At 53.0% G+C, this 15,741-nt stretch overlaps 5 protein-coding genes across 5 annotated transcripts; 3 read left to right on the forward strand and 2 right to left on the reverse strand.

The window, feature by feature from the left end:
- Positions 1 to 905: 905 nt before the first annotated feature.
- Positions 906 to 2,694, forward strand: BDP81DRAFT_330895 (major facilitator superfamily transporter; the record flags this gene model as incomplete). Its single annotated transcript, XM_060585457.1, has 6 exons — positions 906 to 1,381; positions 1,444 to 1,628; positions 1,699 to 1,874; positions 1,937 to 2,145; positions 2,203 to 2,372; positions 2,435 to 2,694. The coding sequence occupies 6 exons, from the start codon at positions 906 to 908 to the stop codon at positions 2,692 to 2,694; spliced, it is 1,476 nt and encodes a 491-aa protein (XP_060439940.1).
- Positions 2,695 to 5,816: 3,122 nt separating this feature from the next.
- On the forward strand, positions 5,817 to 6,458 carry BDP81DRAFT_410247 (uncharacterized protein; the record flags this gene model as incomplete). Its single annotated transcript, XM_060589112.1, has 2 exons — positions 5,817 to 6,155; positions 6,219 to 6,458. The coding sequence occupies 2 exons, from the start codon at positions 5,817 to 5,819 to the stop codon at positions 6,456 to 6,458; spliced, it is 579 nt and encodes a 192-aa protein (XP_060439941.1).
- A 786-nt stretch (positions 6,459 to 7,244) lies between these two features.
- BDP81DRAFT_398904 (peptidase M50B-like-domain-containing protein) lies at positions 7,245 to 8,174 on the reverse strand (the record flags this gene model as incomplete). The annotated part of the gene is made up of 2 exons (XM_060588518.1): positions 7,245 to 7,499; positions 7,554 to 8,174. The coding sequence occupies 2 exons, from the start codon at positions 8,172 to 8,174 to the stop codon at positions 7,245 to 7,247; spliced, it is 876 nt and encodes a 291-aa protein (XP_060439942.1).
- Positions 8,175 to 9,156: 982 nt separating this feature from the next.
- Positions 9,157 to 10,939, forward strand: BDP81DRAFT_114788 (methyltransferase domain-containing protein). The gene is made up of 4 exons (XM_060581528.1): positions 9,157 to 9,460; positions 9,659 to 10,263; positions 10,363 to 10,480; positions 10,537 to 10,939. Exons 1-4 carry the CDS (start codon positions 9,315 to 9,317, stop codon positions 10,706 to 10,708), a joined length of 1,041 nt encoding a protein of 346 aa, XP_060439943.1. The 5' UTR covers positions 9,157 to 9,314; the 3' UTR covers positions 10,709 to 10,939.
- A 94-nt stretch (positions 10,940 to 11,033) lies between these two features.
- On the reverse strand, positions 11,034 to 12,890 carry BDP81DRAFT_331036 (F-box domain-containing protein; the record flags this gene model as incomplete). The annotated part of the gene is made up of 3 exons (XM_060585473.1): positions 11,034 to 11,155; positions 11,214 to 12,557; positions 12,620 to 12,890. The coding sequence occupies 3 exons, from the start codon at positions 12,888 to 12,890 to the stop codon at positions 11,034 to 11,036; spliced, it is 1,737 nt and encodes a 578-aa protein (XP_060439944.1).
- Positions 12,891 to 15,741: the final 2,851 nt, after the last annotated feature.

A 15,741-nucleotide genomic window follows, 5' to 3' on the forward strand; every position in this document is an offset into this window, starting at 1 on the left:
GAGGTACTCGTGTACCTTTGGCTGCTCGCTCTCTCTTTTTCCACAACACAAACGCCATGGATATCACACCCGCTCGTTGCCAAGACCCTAAATCTCTGGGGTTTGGATTCGATTGCCCAGTTGCAGTACCTCCCAAGCTAAGCCAAGGTAAGCACATTGAGGTAAAGTCTTGAGCAAGGTCGTGAAGGTACTCCGTACACAGATGGGCTTTTCTCAATGGAAGGGGAAGGGGAAGGGGAAGGGGATGGGCATGTTGCCGTGTTTGTGAGATTGGTTTAAAGAGGGGAGCTTCTCCCGGGGTTCTCATCATGCCTCGCGCTTCTTGCCTCTTGTTTATGCTCGGTTCCTGTCTCTCTTGCTCTTGCACCTGCACCTGCGACTGGTTGCTCTTGTCCTGACTTCACCCCTGGTTCCCAAACTTTACCGCCATCTCGTCCCCTTTGGTGTGGTGCTGAGGAATAAAGTTCTCGTGGCGAACCTCCACAGTCTCACAGCAGAAACGACGTGGAACCATCTTGAGCTTCAGCCTCAGATAGTTTCCCCCTCCCGCCAACGCCACGTGCGATTTGTTCCTTTCGCCGCTTACTTCCAGTTACACGGCTTCAGCTCTATTCTCGTTTCCTCCGAGGTTGCATTTGCCCCGAAATTAGCTTCCGACAAAGGTCTTACTGAGAGTCTCACTCACAGCTCACACTCTCGTCCGAGACACTCATCGACTTTTTGGGTTATCAGCTGTTTACGCCTCGCTCAACACCACCAGTCTGGGCCATCTTATCCCATTCCTCTAAGTACCGCAAGGTGGTTTCCAGGAAATTGGTTTACAAGTCAACCTTCGACCGCACCCTCACCCGTCCCACTGGTTTTCCGCTTTTACGACTCTTCCCCTTCTCTCGTCAATCGCCAACATGTCGACCTCCGAGAAAGATATCAAGTCTGGCGCTGCCGTCGACCCCTCAATCCAGGTTGAGTACGCTAGCGACCCCGACAGAAGTGGCTTCGACCAGGCTGCTACAAAGAGACTGCTGCGCAAGATCGACTGGACTTTGATTCCTTTTCTTGCCCTGTTGTACCTGCTGTCCTTCCTGGACCGCACCAACATTGGCAATGCTCGTCTCGCTGGCATCGAGAAGGACCTGGGTATGGCGGGCCTCGACTATAACGTCGCCCTCTCAGTCTTCTTCCCCTGGTATGTCGCCGCCGAGATCCCCTCCAACTTGGCCATGAAGCGCTTCCGCCCTTCCATTTGGATCCCCTGCATCATGATCGCCTGGGGTATTTGCTGTACCCTCATGGGCCTCGTGCACAACTACGCCGGGCTTTTGGCTGCTCGCATGGCTCTTGGGCTTGCCGAGGGTGGTCTCTTCCCCGGTATTACCTACTAGTGAGTAATCTTCCGTCTCAGACCACATGGTGGCTTCCGGCATCTGACTCCTCAATCTCCAGCATTACCATGTGGTATCGACGTCACGAGTGCGGTCTTCGCATGGCCATTTTCTTCTCTGCCGCTACCGCTGCTGGTGCCTTTGGAGGTCTTCTCGCCCGAGGCATCGTTGAGATGAAGGACATTGGCGGTAGACCCGGCTGGGCCTGGATTTTCATCCTGGAGGGTATTCTCACTCTCGCTGTCGGTAAGTTGCGATTCCCATGGCTTCATGTGAAATCAGTGGCTCGATACTAATAGTACCTTGTCTTGAACAGCCATCGCCGCATTCTTCGTCATGAACGACTACCCTTCGACTGCCAAGTTCCTCACTGTTGCCGAGAAGGAGGAAGTCACTCGTCGTCTTGAGCAGGATCGCTCCGCTCTTGCTGATGAGTTCAGCATGGTTTACTGCAAGGATGCCATGAAGGACTGGAAGATCTGGGTTCACATGGTGAGTTGCAGTACCCGAATAATTCTGCTGTACCATGCGCGATCATACTGACAAACCCTTAGCTCATCACCATTGGAGTCTACACGCCCCTCTACTCCTACTCTCTCTTCCTCCCCACCATCGTCAGCGGCCTCGGATACACCAACGAGACGGCCCAGCTTATGACCGTCCCCCCCTACATTGTGGCCTGTGTGTGCTGCATCAGTGGTGGTTGGATTGCCGATCGCCATCGTCAACGTGGAATCTACATGATCTTCTTCTGCCTTATTGCGTATGTATTCCATCTTATGGCCCAGTGGAAAACTGTAAACTAACACTCTTGTCACAGAATGACCGGCTTCATTATGCTTCTCTCCTCCCAGAGCAACGGAGTGAAGTACGCAGGCTGCTTCTTCGCCGCTTCCGGTATCTACCCCAACGTTCCCCAGGGTGTCGCCTGGAACGGCAACAACATTGGAGGCTCTGTCAAGCGAGGTGTTGGTATTGCCATGCACGTCGGTGAGTCTAGTCTCGGTCGATATCATAGTTTCCATGAAGTAAACTGCTAACGGGCGGCATAGGCTTCGGTAACCTCGGCGGCGCGATCGCTGGTTTCCTGTACCAGGCTAAGGACAAGCCTCACTACTACCCCGGTCACGGCACCCTCCTGTCAACATTGACCATGTCGATGATTCTCTCCACCTTCATGACCATCTACCTCCGTCGCGAGAACGCTCGCCGAGACCGCGAGTACAAGGATCCTTCCCTCTACACTGCCGAGGAGAAGGCCGCTGAGCGTCACAAGGGTGATAACGCCAGCTTCTTCCGCTACACGGTTTGAGGGGATTATGAGTCTGTTGGATTAAATGCAATATTTTTAGCACAGTATATTGGTGTTCTTGTCTGTATATTGCAGCACATACGCGGATGATGCATATGCTATAGAGAAAGAATGGGAGCTTCAAGGGGATAGATCTGGATATTCGAGGTCCCCTTGGAGCTGGATAACAAAATAGAGGCACATCTACGTCAAGATCTTCCACTGTGATGCAGTACATTTGAAATGTGACACACTAGTGCAGTGCTATATGAGCTGTCAGGAACATGAAGCACAACAGGGGTACTGCTCTTGATTCTCAATGAAAATTCCGCTACGAGTCCAGTCGAAATTGCGTCTTCGCGACTTACAAGAGACTAGATGATAGTCAAGACCCCACTCTGCAATCATACATGGCCCTATCCGGCGGATAGCTCCTCCTCTTCCACCTCATCTGGCAACGCCTTGGCATTGTCCTCAAGGGGGGTGGAGTCCTGCCAATACTCCTGGCCTTGACATCCTTTCCCCCGAGACTTGAGGTACACTAAAACAAACTTGGGGGAAAACCTGGGGTAGGGCAAAAGCCAAACGAGGGGAATATCAATGCCAAGATTGACTTCAATGGGACAGGGTGACAAGGGGGTATGTTTGCATTTGAGGCACCAGATCTGTGATTGTCTGCGAGATCGGGCAAACTTCATGTTTGACAGCCCGTCCCGTGTGACGGGTTCAAGGTACATGAGTACTATACTACTGGAACCTGCCGAGTGTAGCACTTCATGCAAATGTACGTTTGACAAGTTGGGTTGTGGGACGAACCGCTGCGTTTCCGTTTCTCCGGCCGTGGGGGGGGGGGGGGGGGAGGGGGATGTGGGCTCGGAGAGTGACGAGGCCTCCAAGTCTCACGTGAACTTACCTTGGAGCTAACAATCGTCCATTCGGGAGTCCCAAGACCAACAGCCTTGAGGCTTTCACGATACTTGGCCCCCTGCCGTAAGACGTCCTAGGGTCGTGAGCCGGTCTTGCACGGGCGTTCTGCTACTTCCTGCCAGGTTTTCCATCATGTTGGCACCGTGATTTTGCAGGGGATACACGAACGACATAACGACAAGTTCGCTGGAGTCTAGATTGAGTATATGATGTAGCACAGGGACGATAGCTGGGAACAAGCATGAGGTCTGTCTCAAAAGTATTTTCGTTTGTATTTGAAAGACCTTTTAGCATATTGTCTCGATCTTTGGCGTGCCTAACTAAGCTGCAGGATAGGACAGAGGGGAATAAAGGCTACGGCTAAGTTCCCCAGGCAGAAGTATGACGCTTTAGTGCTTCTAAACACGAAATATATTCTCTAGATCATGGACTGGCGCGCAGAGTCGAAATGTCTCAAGATCTCATGTAGTATATGACGGGACGGATCTCGTGGATGTGAGCACCATTGCATCGTTAGGTAGCTTGAAGAATGAAGCGACGATTTGACACCTCGTAAAGCGTGTAGATTCATATGAAGAAGTCGTAACACGTTGGATCAGGCTACCTAGAATCAAGAAAGTCTAATTAGGGAGAAGTCGGAGGGCGGGGCCGATAGGTGGGGCTTTTACGGCCAACGGACGGATATACCGGAAGTCTGTTCCATGTACTAGAGTGCCGAACGGCTACCGGCTACCGATGACCGGCCTCCGTTGATAATCACTGGTACATGGAAATGCACCGGGGGTGTTCCAGCCTCCCTACGCATGTAGTCTCCAGACAAAAACACCAGGAATACTTGGATACTTTTCCTTCACTCATCCCTGAACCAGTCCAAAACTTCCGTTCTTGGTTTTCCTCGTTTCTTTTCGCCTCTCCCACCGCTCCTTTCCCCAACTGCTTCAAACTTCAGGCCCTAGAAGAAGGGAACTAGGTACTAAATATAAAGGCTATTGTCGATGACCAGTAGACGCGAAGACGCCAGGCGTACTGTTCAAGCTTGCCCTCTCATTTCTCTCCGTGGAGCTGGGCCGTATATACCCCAGAAACATCAGCACTCAAATCGACACTAATACTAGAAATAGTAATGAAGCACAAATCTCTACAATAGTCTCCTAAGCCTGTGATACCATATGGCTCGACGATGTTCCAGACATGGTCGCATATCCGACTTTTAGGTCTGGTGTCCTATGGACGGACGTCTCTGCACTCTCTAAGAGGGCTCTTGGGAAATTACAGCTTTGATTCTTACAGAGCGGACTTATTAGTACCATTAGAAAAAAGCCACCAGCAAAAAAGAGTTCGCCACCGGTGTGGCTACGTCTCTTGGCGGTTATTATGGTGCTCATGCTGGGATCGTATGCGGACTCGAACTCGGAGCCTGTCGAGGTAGGCTAAGGGGGGTAAATCGATTTGTTGACCTTTTAACCATTCCACCATCCAGCCAGTTTGACCTGACCCGCCGACCTAGACGGACGCCTGCTTGCTGGTGACGGGAATGCGATTGAGGGGGGGTATATACCCTTCTCGTGTGTTCGGATGAAAGGTGTAGTGTCAGGTGCGGAAGGTACGACCAATATCAGCAGACCAAGGAGAAGGAGCTGAATGCGCTGAATCGATGACAAGCGGCGCCAATGTAAATGATTCAGTCGATTTTGCTGATTGTGGTTTCGGTGACGGAACTCTTTGGAGGTTCCTCCGAGAGATGCACCGTATAGTGATAATTGGCGGTAGAGTCGACACTCTAGACCCCAATGGGTTCGGGTATTCATATTGATACGACACTGTGGCTTCTGCGTAGGCTTGTTTCCTTGCGTACGGCGGCTATGGCTCCAGACTTTTATAAACAGCCTGAAATGTATCGCTAGTATGCTCATTTGCTGGCTATGTAGCTATTTAACCGACGCTACCGGACACATCGCCACAATATAAAGCGACCTTGGATCTCTGTGGACTTCTGTACGGTACCATGAGAACTAAAAAGCTGTAGACGGTGTTGTATGTGGCATCCTGCTTCTCAATGATCGATGCATGGAAAGGCCTGAGAACCGGCTATAAAAGGGGGTTTCGCATGATGTATGCCATCCAACAAACGCTAACAGCGAAACGATTCTCCTCCTCACTGGTGGCTCCTCAATAAAATCACATTCCTTCAAGTTTGGCAATTTCTAAAAGTCATCATGCTTCGAGCCACCGCAATTCTCCTCGCCGTGATCGGCTCCGCAGCCGCTCTCCGCATCAAGAGCGTCACCCACAGCGGACCAGCCTGTCCCCAGAGCGACAGATTGACCTGGTCTGGCGGCCTGGACGACCTGACCATCACTCTCCCCGACTTCAGCGAGACTCTAGCCGCGGGTCAGATGACGAGCTGCCAGGTACACCTGCTCATCGACGAAGGCGACCCGGGCAAGGCTTTGCTGCTGCAGGATGTCACCGTCAGCGGGGGGCTCTACCTGAGTTCTAACACCAAGGTCGATTTCTATATGACGGCTTATTGGTCCGAGACGGCTTCTGATACTGTGAGTCGTTGCACATGCTTGTTGGGGGTTCGATGGAGGAAAATTGCTGACTTGTCGAACAAGGTTACTAAGTCTACGAGCACCGCGTCAGGTTCGGCGGCCGTTTTCCGGAACGTGGACGTGGCTCAGCGAGTGAACTCGGTTTCTCCTTGTACTGGTGGCGATGGCCACGTCGGGATTATGAATGTGACTTTTCGCATCATCTCCCAAGGCAGAGGGTTGGTTGTCTTTGGTAAAGAACGTAAGGATGGTGCTACGTCTTCGGTCGCAGAGTCGCTTGCTTTCAAATGGCAGAGCTGCTAGAAGTAGTTGTGTATAGATGGCGAAGATGACGAAGAGGTTGGCGAGATTGAGGTATTGGTGTTGCAAAAGGCTGTTTTAGGAGTCATTTACAAGAAAGATGGCATTAAACTCGTCTGCAAGCCAGATACAAGTTCACTACAACATGGGGCAAAAGGCACGCGTCACACACCGTCTTCCATCAACGAGTCTTGTGATATAACACATTACATTGCTACATAGACGACGTGCGTCAACAGTCATAGACATGTTTCCAGTCTCTGCTACCGCTGCTGACATTGTCCTGAGAATAGACCTGCCGTGGAACAGCACGACGTGAAGTTCCGTATAATCGCTACCCCCACCACTCGAAACGCCAGTACGCCTTAGACCATCGTCGTGAGAAAGCATTAGCATATACGACTGATGACCCTGTTCCAAGAGTTGTCGTTGCCAATGCTCTGTAAGCCGCCAAGACCGGTCGGCTCTCAATGGCAATCGTCGTCACGTCTCCACCCAAAAAGCGGGATGTGGGCGAATGCCATTACGTCTGCCCAAGGCGCATTCCCGCGGGGACGCAGTCGGAGTCGCCGACGGATCGTCGAAAGAGGAGAAAGAAAAATCAGCTTCGTCGGCACAACGCGTCGCGCGTCTAGTGGATATCGTTCGTTACAGTCGTAATTCGTAGCAGAGCTCGCGAGATGCCTCAACGCAGACCACCGAAATCCGTGCAGGTCTGTCGGCGACGCAACCCCAACCTCCAAAGATGAGAAATCCTGAAAATAAAACCTCCTGCCCCCGATCGATTCCTCATCTCGTGGGCAAGAAGCTCTTGGAGTCGCTCTCCTGCTCGGAAAATGACTGAGGGAAAGCGGCGAGACCTGCGACGATGGCGACGGCCATGAAGGCGACACTGATGAAGGACCAAATCAGGCCCCAGCAGCGGGAGGATCCGCCGTAGCGTTGAGCAAAGACGCTCGCGTCGGAGCTGTTGACTTTGCGCATGATGAGGTCGTCGCAGATATCCCATACGGAGTAAAGTGAGCTCATGACTCCGATGAAGAGCTACAAATTTGTTAGTCTGATTGCCTTTCAAATGAAATGGCAGGCTTGACTTACAACGACGAATCTGAGAGCTTGAGCGTGAGAAATGAACCACGCCGCGACGAGCAGACCAACAGCAAGAAGAACAGTGAGAATCGTGAGCCAATCCCGCTTTCCCCACCAAAGAGTCAACAGGAAACATACGCCAAGAACCATGGAGGCAATCTTGGACGCGTTAATGTTGAAGCCGCAAAAGATGAGAAGCCCGCCGATGAGCGATGAGCCCAAGTAGCCCGCAGGCAAGGTGATGGCCTGCTTGCCGCCCTTCATGAGCGTGGCACCGCCCTCGTTGGGGTCCAGGGTAATAGAGAGGACCTTGCCGCCGGTACAGCAAGCGGTGATGGCGTGACCGAATTCGTGAAAGGCAATGACGAGCATCTTGAAGGGCCAAAGGACCTGGCGGAGAAAGGGCACATTCCAGAGAATGGCGATGATGACGGCGTAGGCGCCGATGACGCCTAGGGTGACGGCCTGGGTGTGGTTGACGGTGAGATCGCGGCGGGCGAGGGCGTGCTTGGTTGTTGCGCGGGCGACTTCGGGGAGGACGACGACGGCGGCTCTCTTCCAGACTTGGTTTGCGATGGCACCGGCGCGAGCGAGGCTCTGCCTGGCCGTTGTTGGAGGGACGGGGGCCATGGTGAAATTTGTGGTTGTTTGGTTGTATCAATAGCGACAGACTGGGTGTGGAGGTTGTGGTGAGCGAGTGAGTAAACACAAGAAAGAGAGAGCAAGACTCCTTGCGGACTGTGAGAAGCGAGAGTTTCTCATATGCAGAGTATTCGTACTTGGCAACCCGATCACACGAAATGCCTTTGGTTACGACAGATACGTAAACAAGCTGGTGCAAGTTGCAGGGCTTACGTGGAGGTGGGCTGGGCTGAGGCTGGGCCGCATTCCCCCTGTTTCTCCTTTTTTCCTTGTCTCTTTTCCAGGTTCTTCATGTCACAGGAGGTCTTCCTTGTGGTCGGCCTCTCTCGTCTGAACTCCAGTATTTTCCCCCAAGCACAGACAGGCTGGGGGACGCGCCTTGGACGGCCTGGGATCTGAACCAACTTTGAAAGGCCCTGGCAGATGAAAAGGGGTCCACCCGGCCCCACCCCCGGCACCCGGCACTGACGCTGAGCATTGGCACTGCCACACTGCGACATGTTGCCGCTGTTGTCGTGGCAGTGGTCGCGGTCGTGGTGGCTGGGCAGAGCCTGTCTCGCTATTTTTGGAATGTGTGGCTTTATGTCACGTGACCAATCTAAGTGGCTAGTGCCTGTGGCTTGATTCTCCGGATGTTCAACCAACAATCCATTATTACATAAGGCAAAGGGAACCACAAGGTTCGATACCATTCATGCAGCTGGACGTTTTGGCTTTCACGTTTCACCCAACGAAAACATGACGTCTCTCACAGAGTCGTAGTGCCGTGCTGTGCAACTCATGCGCCGCCGGCTCAACATTGTCAACCTTAGCTTAGGTCGCTGAGGTGCTGGCTCGGCCCCCGAATACGAGAACCTGCTTCCCATAGCTGCACGCGGGGTTTCCCAACCATCTTGTCTCGGAGAAGAAACGTGTGGCCTGTTCCTTATACCTTAATACTCCTACTGGCTTAGAAGCTCCCATCTGATACTAAGCTCCCGAAGCCATCAAACAGCTGTCCACTTCTGGTCAATTCCGAGTGCCAATCCATCTCATTTGAGAATCAACGGAAAAGCTACACCAGTCCTCAATTATATCGTGATTGACTTCATCTTTACTTGCACTCTTCTTAGTCCTGCATCGACGACAATGGCTGCTGCAGTGGACACCTCCAATACGGAGCTCAGCAAGCAATATGACACTCCCATGGGTCTAGCTCACTCGACTATGCAAGCTCTCAAGGACAGGATCAAGACTCACTATGACCTCGCGAGTGACTACTATCTGAGTCTCTGGTAAGCTGTCACTGGTTTCTCTCCCCCACCGTGCGCAACGCTTTGTGACAAGACCCCCAGTCTCAATTGAGGCGCAACACACTTCCGCGTTCTTGCTACCTAGACCTAGACTGCATCCAGTCTGCGCCCTCCTCACGCATCAAGTCCCGGTGCTGTGTGACCATATCCGCCGAAGCTGACTTGCTCCCCTTGTTACAGGGGTGAACACATCCACCACGGCTACTGGGAAGACGGCTCCGAAACAAAAGAACAGGCCCAAGTAAAGCTCATCCAGCTCCTCCTCCAGCTCTCCGGCGTCAGCGAGAACAGCAACGTCCTCGACGTCGGCTGCGGCATCGGCGGCACCTCCCGCTACCTCGCCTCGACCCTCGGCTGTTCCGTGACGGGCATCACCATCTCGACCAAGCAGGTCGAGATCGCCAACAGGCTCACAAAGGCCGAGTCGGAAAAGCAGCAGGCATCTGCTGCGTCTACTGCGTCTGCGTCTGCATCTGCGACGGAGACGCCGGACAAGGGAAAGGAAGTCGAAGCCGACGCCGATGGCTTCGTCCCGCTCGGCCGCGGCAGGATCCGCTTCATCGAGCTCGACGCCGAAAAGATGGGCGACTTCTTTGCTGGGCAGAGCGCTTCGTTTGACGCCGTGTGGATCAGCGAGGCACTGAGCCATTTTCCCAACAAGGCCCTCTTCTTTGAGAATGCGTTCAAAGTCCTAAAGCCTAGCGGGAAGTTGGCGTTGGCGGATTGGTTCAAGGCTGAGAATGTCACCGAGACGGAGTTTGCTAATGATCTTAAGCCTATCGAAGGTATGTTGGCCCCTTTCTTCCCCTCCCGCAATCACCTTACCTATCGAGCTCTTATCGAAAGGGGGGAAGAACCTGAAAGTTGACTGTCTCCGTTATCAGATGGCATGCTTCTTCCACCGCTTTGCACGCAGCAGGGCTACGTCGATTTTGCCAAAGGTGCCGGGCTGTCCTTGCTCGCGGGCCCAAAGGATATCAGCAAGGAAGTGGCCAGAACTTGGTGAGTTACCACGTAAAGTAAGACTACACAAAGTGGCCGAGAATAACACTGTCTAGGGACATTACATGGACTCTGGTCCAGAACCCCTCTCTGTGGGCCTTTGCCTTTAGTCAGGGCCGAGATGGCATTGCATTCTTGCAGTCTTTCCGCGCAATGAGGCGTGGGTATGCTAATGGGACTTTCCGATATGCTGTAATCTCTTTTGAGAAGCCTAGCGGGAAAGCGTAGAGAGGATCTTGAAGATTAAACGATCTCAAGGTGGGATTGTAGGTACCGGCCCTATGATGCACGAAAACAAACGAGTCGAATCATAAACACAGCTGTTGATTACAATGGTATTGCTTTCTACATGGATGCAACTCAGTCGATTCCCAGCCGTTAAGTCATCGGACGTACGTATCTACATTACAAAGCCTTTAATACAATCCCTGTCTTTGCGAAGATGAAAATTGAGCTGGAAAAACAACCACACATCTTCCTCATAAATGGCATTGAGGAAGCCTGTCCTCTTACAACTAACTGCCTCAGCCTAGCTTGATTACAACCGTGCAAATCAGGGAGCTACGAACTCGTCAATGTTAACTCGCTCAAAGAAGCTGATATGGCCAAATCCGACCCAGTACTGAGCAAGTCGGTCATGGGAGACTAGCATAAGCTGAGACTCAATGTACTTGTCTAGAGAATAATGGTTAGCAGCTATCCAAATCTTGGCTTTGCAAAAAGGGTGACACACCATCTAAGAAGCCCGTTCCAGCGACGTGGCCTTTGCTCTTGACGACTCGTGTGCCCTGAAACGGTGGCTCTTGAGCAATGCCAACGAAGCCTGCCTCGCCCAAATCGTCCGCAACAAAGGTATACTCTCCTCGCGGGACGTTGGGGTCGCCAGTGAGTTTAGTTGCCTCTAAGCGGCCCCGGTAGACTCTTGCGTCAATACGGCGCTGCGTCCACTCTCCTTCAGACTCGTCAGGGCCACGGACAAGACCGAGTTCCTCATCCGAGACCTCCTCGTCATCGGGCTGATTGATCACCAAGAACTCGCACCCATGCCCGCTGTAGTCTCCAACCCAGATACCTCGCCATGGTTTGAGCTCCGTTGGCGTGTAGACAACAGGATCGAGGGTTGAGTATGTGATGACTTCTTCGCCAATACGCACGCCAGTGGCACCACGAGAAGCCATACCCATGTTGGCTTGAATGGCTTGTATGATACCCACAGGCCCAGGCCCAGGCCCAGGCCCAAGGAAAAGACCGGGTGTTGGGGATCCTGCCATCTCCATCCACTGCCGAATCCGGAAGGCCTGGTCCGAGGCTTCAGCTCTTCTCGTCAGTTGGTCGCCAGGGGCAAGGTCATCACCATCCAAACCAGAAATTACACCAGACACTCTGTGACGGGCAGGAATGGCTGGTGGAGGCCAGACATTCCCATAAGGAAACACACCGTCCATTCTCGATGTAGCCGTTGCACCGTCCAGAGGGCGAGCCATCAAAAAGTTGCAGAACATGGCGTCATTTGGGTCGTGAATTGACATTGGTACCTCGTGCAGAAATCGTTGTCCCAAACTACCCAACAGTCCCTCGTCTTCGGCTGGGCGGCGAGCATGGAATTGTAGTACCGGCTTGTCCAAATGAAGTTTGACCTGAGGTTCGAAAGCATGTATAATCACACTGTGGTCGGCAGGCCAGTGCTGATACGTAGTACGGTTGCTGACAGCCAACAACTGATATCCTTCAATGCAACCCCTCCGCTGGTCATACCTGACGATTATCATCTTGCCCATGAGGTCACGGTCGCAGAACCAGATCTTGTACTTTGGTAGAAACCATCTCGGGTCGTGTGCGGCGTAGAGTTCGCGGTATGTGCGGCACGGGTAAGGAGTTGTGACTTTCTCTCCAGGAACATTGGCTTGCACCCTCTGGTACCAGTGAACATCAGACGCAGCGTGGGCGTGAAGGATTCGGCAGGTTTCCGCTACGATCGCCAGGTCGCATGGAGGTAAATAGGCTAGGATCGCATCGATGAGTTCGGAAGGAAGCACGAGTAGGCGGCAACTGTTGTCTGACGGCAGGGAAGGTAAAGCTAGCACAGAAGCGACGGATCAGTCGGGTTAATCAGAGGTCAAACAAGGACGGAAGACGTACTGCCCGAGGCGGCAATGTTGAAGTCAGAAGGAAGGGGATAGTAGTCGTCCCTAGAGCTTCCAATCGTTTTACGGTGATCTGTGGCATCGCTCCGTAGTCCCTCTTCAGATACATATGGTAATATGTAGAGGTTTTCCTCGACTTCGGGGTCGATGCCGCCGTAATTGCTACCGCTGGCGGTTGACATGGTGTCGTGAGTTGGCGCATCCGAATCCGCGGCGGAGCTGGAGGGCGAGGGAGGACTCGTAGCCATTTCGCAGGTCGTATCCATGCCTCTTTGGGGTAAAATAATTGCGACGTCGAACGCCGTTCCGAGGGCTCCTGACTGCGAAGGGGGCGGGCTATTCTTGTGGCTTGTCGGGGGATCCAATACTCTCTCACGAAGGTTTGGCGAGTGGCTGCAATGCGAGTATGCAGCGGCGGGGGTTGTTCTTCGGGCTAGAGAGCAATGTTGCGGACGAGAACAATTCGGATGGGCTGAAATATTGGCGCTGCTTGCAGCATGTGTCAAATTGCGTCGATGTCTCGATGATTCCAGCGGTAGTCTATCATGGAGGTTCGGGTCGCCCAAGGGTGGTGCATATAGGAGTCGTCAGTGCTCGCAATGTTGGGGTCATGACTCCAGGCTTGGTCTCCACGTCTCCGACCAGCCGGGGTGAGGGTGTGTTGGGTGCGTGCGTGTATGCAACAATAGCATGAACTTTTTAGTTGCGGTCGCGGACGGGCCAGAAGTTCCTCTTTGCGACCCCCCGGTTACGGCGCATAGCTAACCCACCCCAGGCTCAGGCCGGGGATGAGGGAAAGCAGCGATGACAGCACGGTCGATACAGCAGTAGCGGTAGCAGCAGCAGCAGCAGCAGCAGCAGCAGCAGCAGCAGCAGCAGCAGCAGCAGCGGCAACGACAGCCGAGGCGGGGCAGAAGGTTTGGCGTGGTGGGTGTGCTCCGTAGTGCCAATGGAGATGGTTAGCGGTTCAGATGCTTGGAAGCACCAACCATGAACAAGTCGCGTGCCGGAGAGGATGGATAGATGGATCTAGATTCCGCAGGCGCATGCGACGACATGCGGCTGGATGTGCCGAGACAGATGATGGATGTCGAGACTCGAGAGGACGTTGCGGTAAGGTTGGTCGGGACCAGGTTCAGGTTCCAGGTCAGGGTCGGTGGTGCAGGCGGATATAGGACCGAAACAGACAAAAGGGCCTTGGTTGAAGCAAGGTATGCCGCCGTCGCCGTCCCCAGGCCACAGGACTAATGCAGCGCCAATCGGTGACTGGAACCTGAACGGGGGGATAACTTAGAGGATGAGTGGAATATGATACCCGGAAGAGGAAGGGCGTTCGTCCAAGGCCAGAGACTAGCACCAAGATGTTGATGCGTGTGTACGAAGTGTGCCCTGTGGTTCCTCAGGTGAGATATCCCGTTGGAACATGGTGGTCGACCGTGGAGGTGGAAGCCCAAGAATAGAAGCGGATATTACTGTGCCTGCCACGCCGGTGGTGCATGTGGAAGCAATGCGTGTTGCTGCAGCATCTCACCCAGCTAGCGCAAGCGTGAGCGTGGTCTTGCATCTCGTCTCATGAGGTGCTCGAGTGAAGTAAGGTAAGTAATTATCTGTCGGTGACCTGAGTGAGGAATCATGCAGCTAGCATGCTGTGCCGCAAAGGGGAGCCAAGGCCCAAGCATCACCTAGAGAAGGGTGCATCGAGTCGCGTCTTGATCCTGGTGCGTTGGAAAGGGTGGAAGTGCATTGGTGCACCGTCAAGGGTCAGGCACTTCAGGTACCGAGAACCGGAACCGGAATGGAAGCGGATTGCGGGGACGAAGCTGACTAAGGGGAGAGCTTACTTGAAGTGCCCCTTACCTTACGCCGTACGGATACCTCTCGAGGAATGAGGTCAGTGACTTTAGGGTCTGTCGCTTATCGGGTGACAAGAGACAAGATAAGGTATTACCTAGGTACCTAAGGTACCTAAGGTACCTCAGGTCCCTCCCGCCCGTCCCCTGGAGTCTCACGGCCCGGATCAATAACGCCATCGCATTTACCCAACCAGCCACCCGACTGACGACTCTAGCATACCTTCAATCACAAAGTACCTAAGGTACCTTGATGTCGGGACAAGATAAGCACCTTGGCCTTGCTTATCTTGGCCTTGGGCTCAAGCGAGCCTGAAGTGGTCATAAATCAGGGCAACTCAGGAGTATCTGTCATGTTCGTGTATCCATACGGAGACCTCACTCAACTAATACCTACACTCATCCCTTCGGCTGTCCGGCGCATTGCAGGAGATCGTCGTTGAGAGTTCCGACCACTCATGAGCGTTGACTTGGGTTGGCTTCAATCCACCTGTCTCTAGAGCACAATGACATGCCCAAAGACTGCCCGAGGCGATCACGGAGCAAGAAACCCCAGCTCTTCCGCGCATGTTTACGGTTTGCTGAACGACCAATGCATCACATCACATTGGCCAAGCCAAGAACGTGCCATGCTCTCTCCAGCTTGCTCTCACATTATCCGTACATCTCGCCGCAAAAGGGCCTGACCTTTCTGACCTATAGCAACTGGCCTATCTGGTCTCGATTGAATCCACATTGCTTCAAAAAGTCCCAGCCAAGGCTTGTCGGACAGGAACCTTTGCGGCGAGCCAGCGGGATACTTTAATTGGCCGTGTCGTAATTCTGATTGATGGCGGTGTCTTTAGGAATAGTTTTCGACCACTCGAGGCTTTAGTTGATCCTTGAATCTTGGAAAGGACTCTATTCCTCTCTCTCTCTGTGTTTCTAGGTTGCGTCTATCGATTTATGCATTTAGGCGACGTAGTATCCAAAACAGGTCTACAAGCCCTCCTACCCAATTAGGTAGGTAGGTGGTTCCTCCTACCCTCCTTCCTCTTCCTCCATTTCTCGCTCATTGCAGGGACCGCCAACCCCATCAACCTGAGGACTCGGGAGGCATTGACCCTTGGTTCACCACCAACAACCAGCACAACCACAACGGCACATCCGTTAAGCTTGAGAGACTTTCGGTTTCATTGCTTGATCTCGCTCCGATTCACCACTCATTTTATCGAACACTGACGTTACAATTCTCGCAAAACAAAAACCAACTCAACTTCAACGGACC

The sequence above is a fragment of the Colletotrichum phormii genome, assembly GCF_030913505.1.
Source record: "Colletotrichum phormii strain CBS 102054 chromosome Unknown BDP81scaffold_26, whole genome shotgun sequence".
NCBI lineage: Eukaryota > Fungi > Ascomycota > Sordariomycetes > Glomerellales > Glomerellaceae > Colletotrichum > Colletotrichum phormii.

What these genes read in the sequence shown, in the direction of transcription:
- BDP81DRAFT_114788 (XM_060581528.1), top strand. Translation starts at nt 9,315, where the DNA reads ATGGCTGCTGCAGTGGACACCTCCAATACGGAGCTCAGCAAGCAATAT. An exon ending in GACTACTATCTGAGTCTCTG is followed by an intron (nt 9,461 to 9,658) that starts GTAAGCTGTCAC and finishes CCCTTGTTACAG; the next exon opens with GGGTGAACACATCCACCACG. An exon ending in TGATCTTAAGCCTATCGAAG is followed by an intron (nt 10,264 to 10,362) that starts GTATGTTGGCCC and finishes CTCCGTTATCAG; the next exon opens with ATGGCATGCTTCTTCCACCG.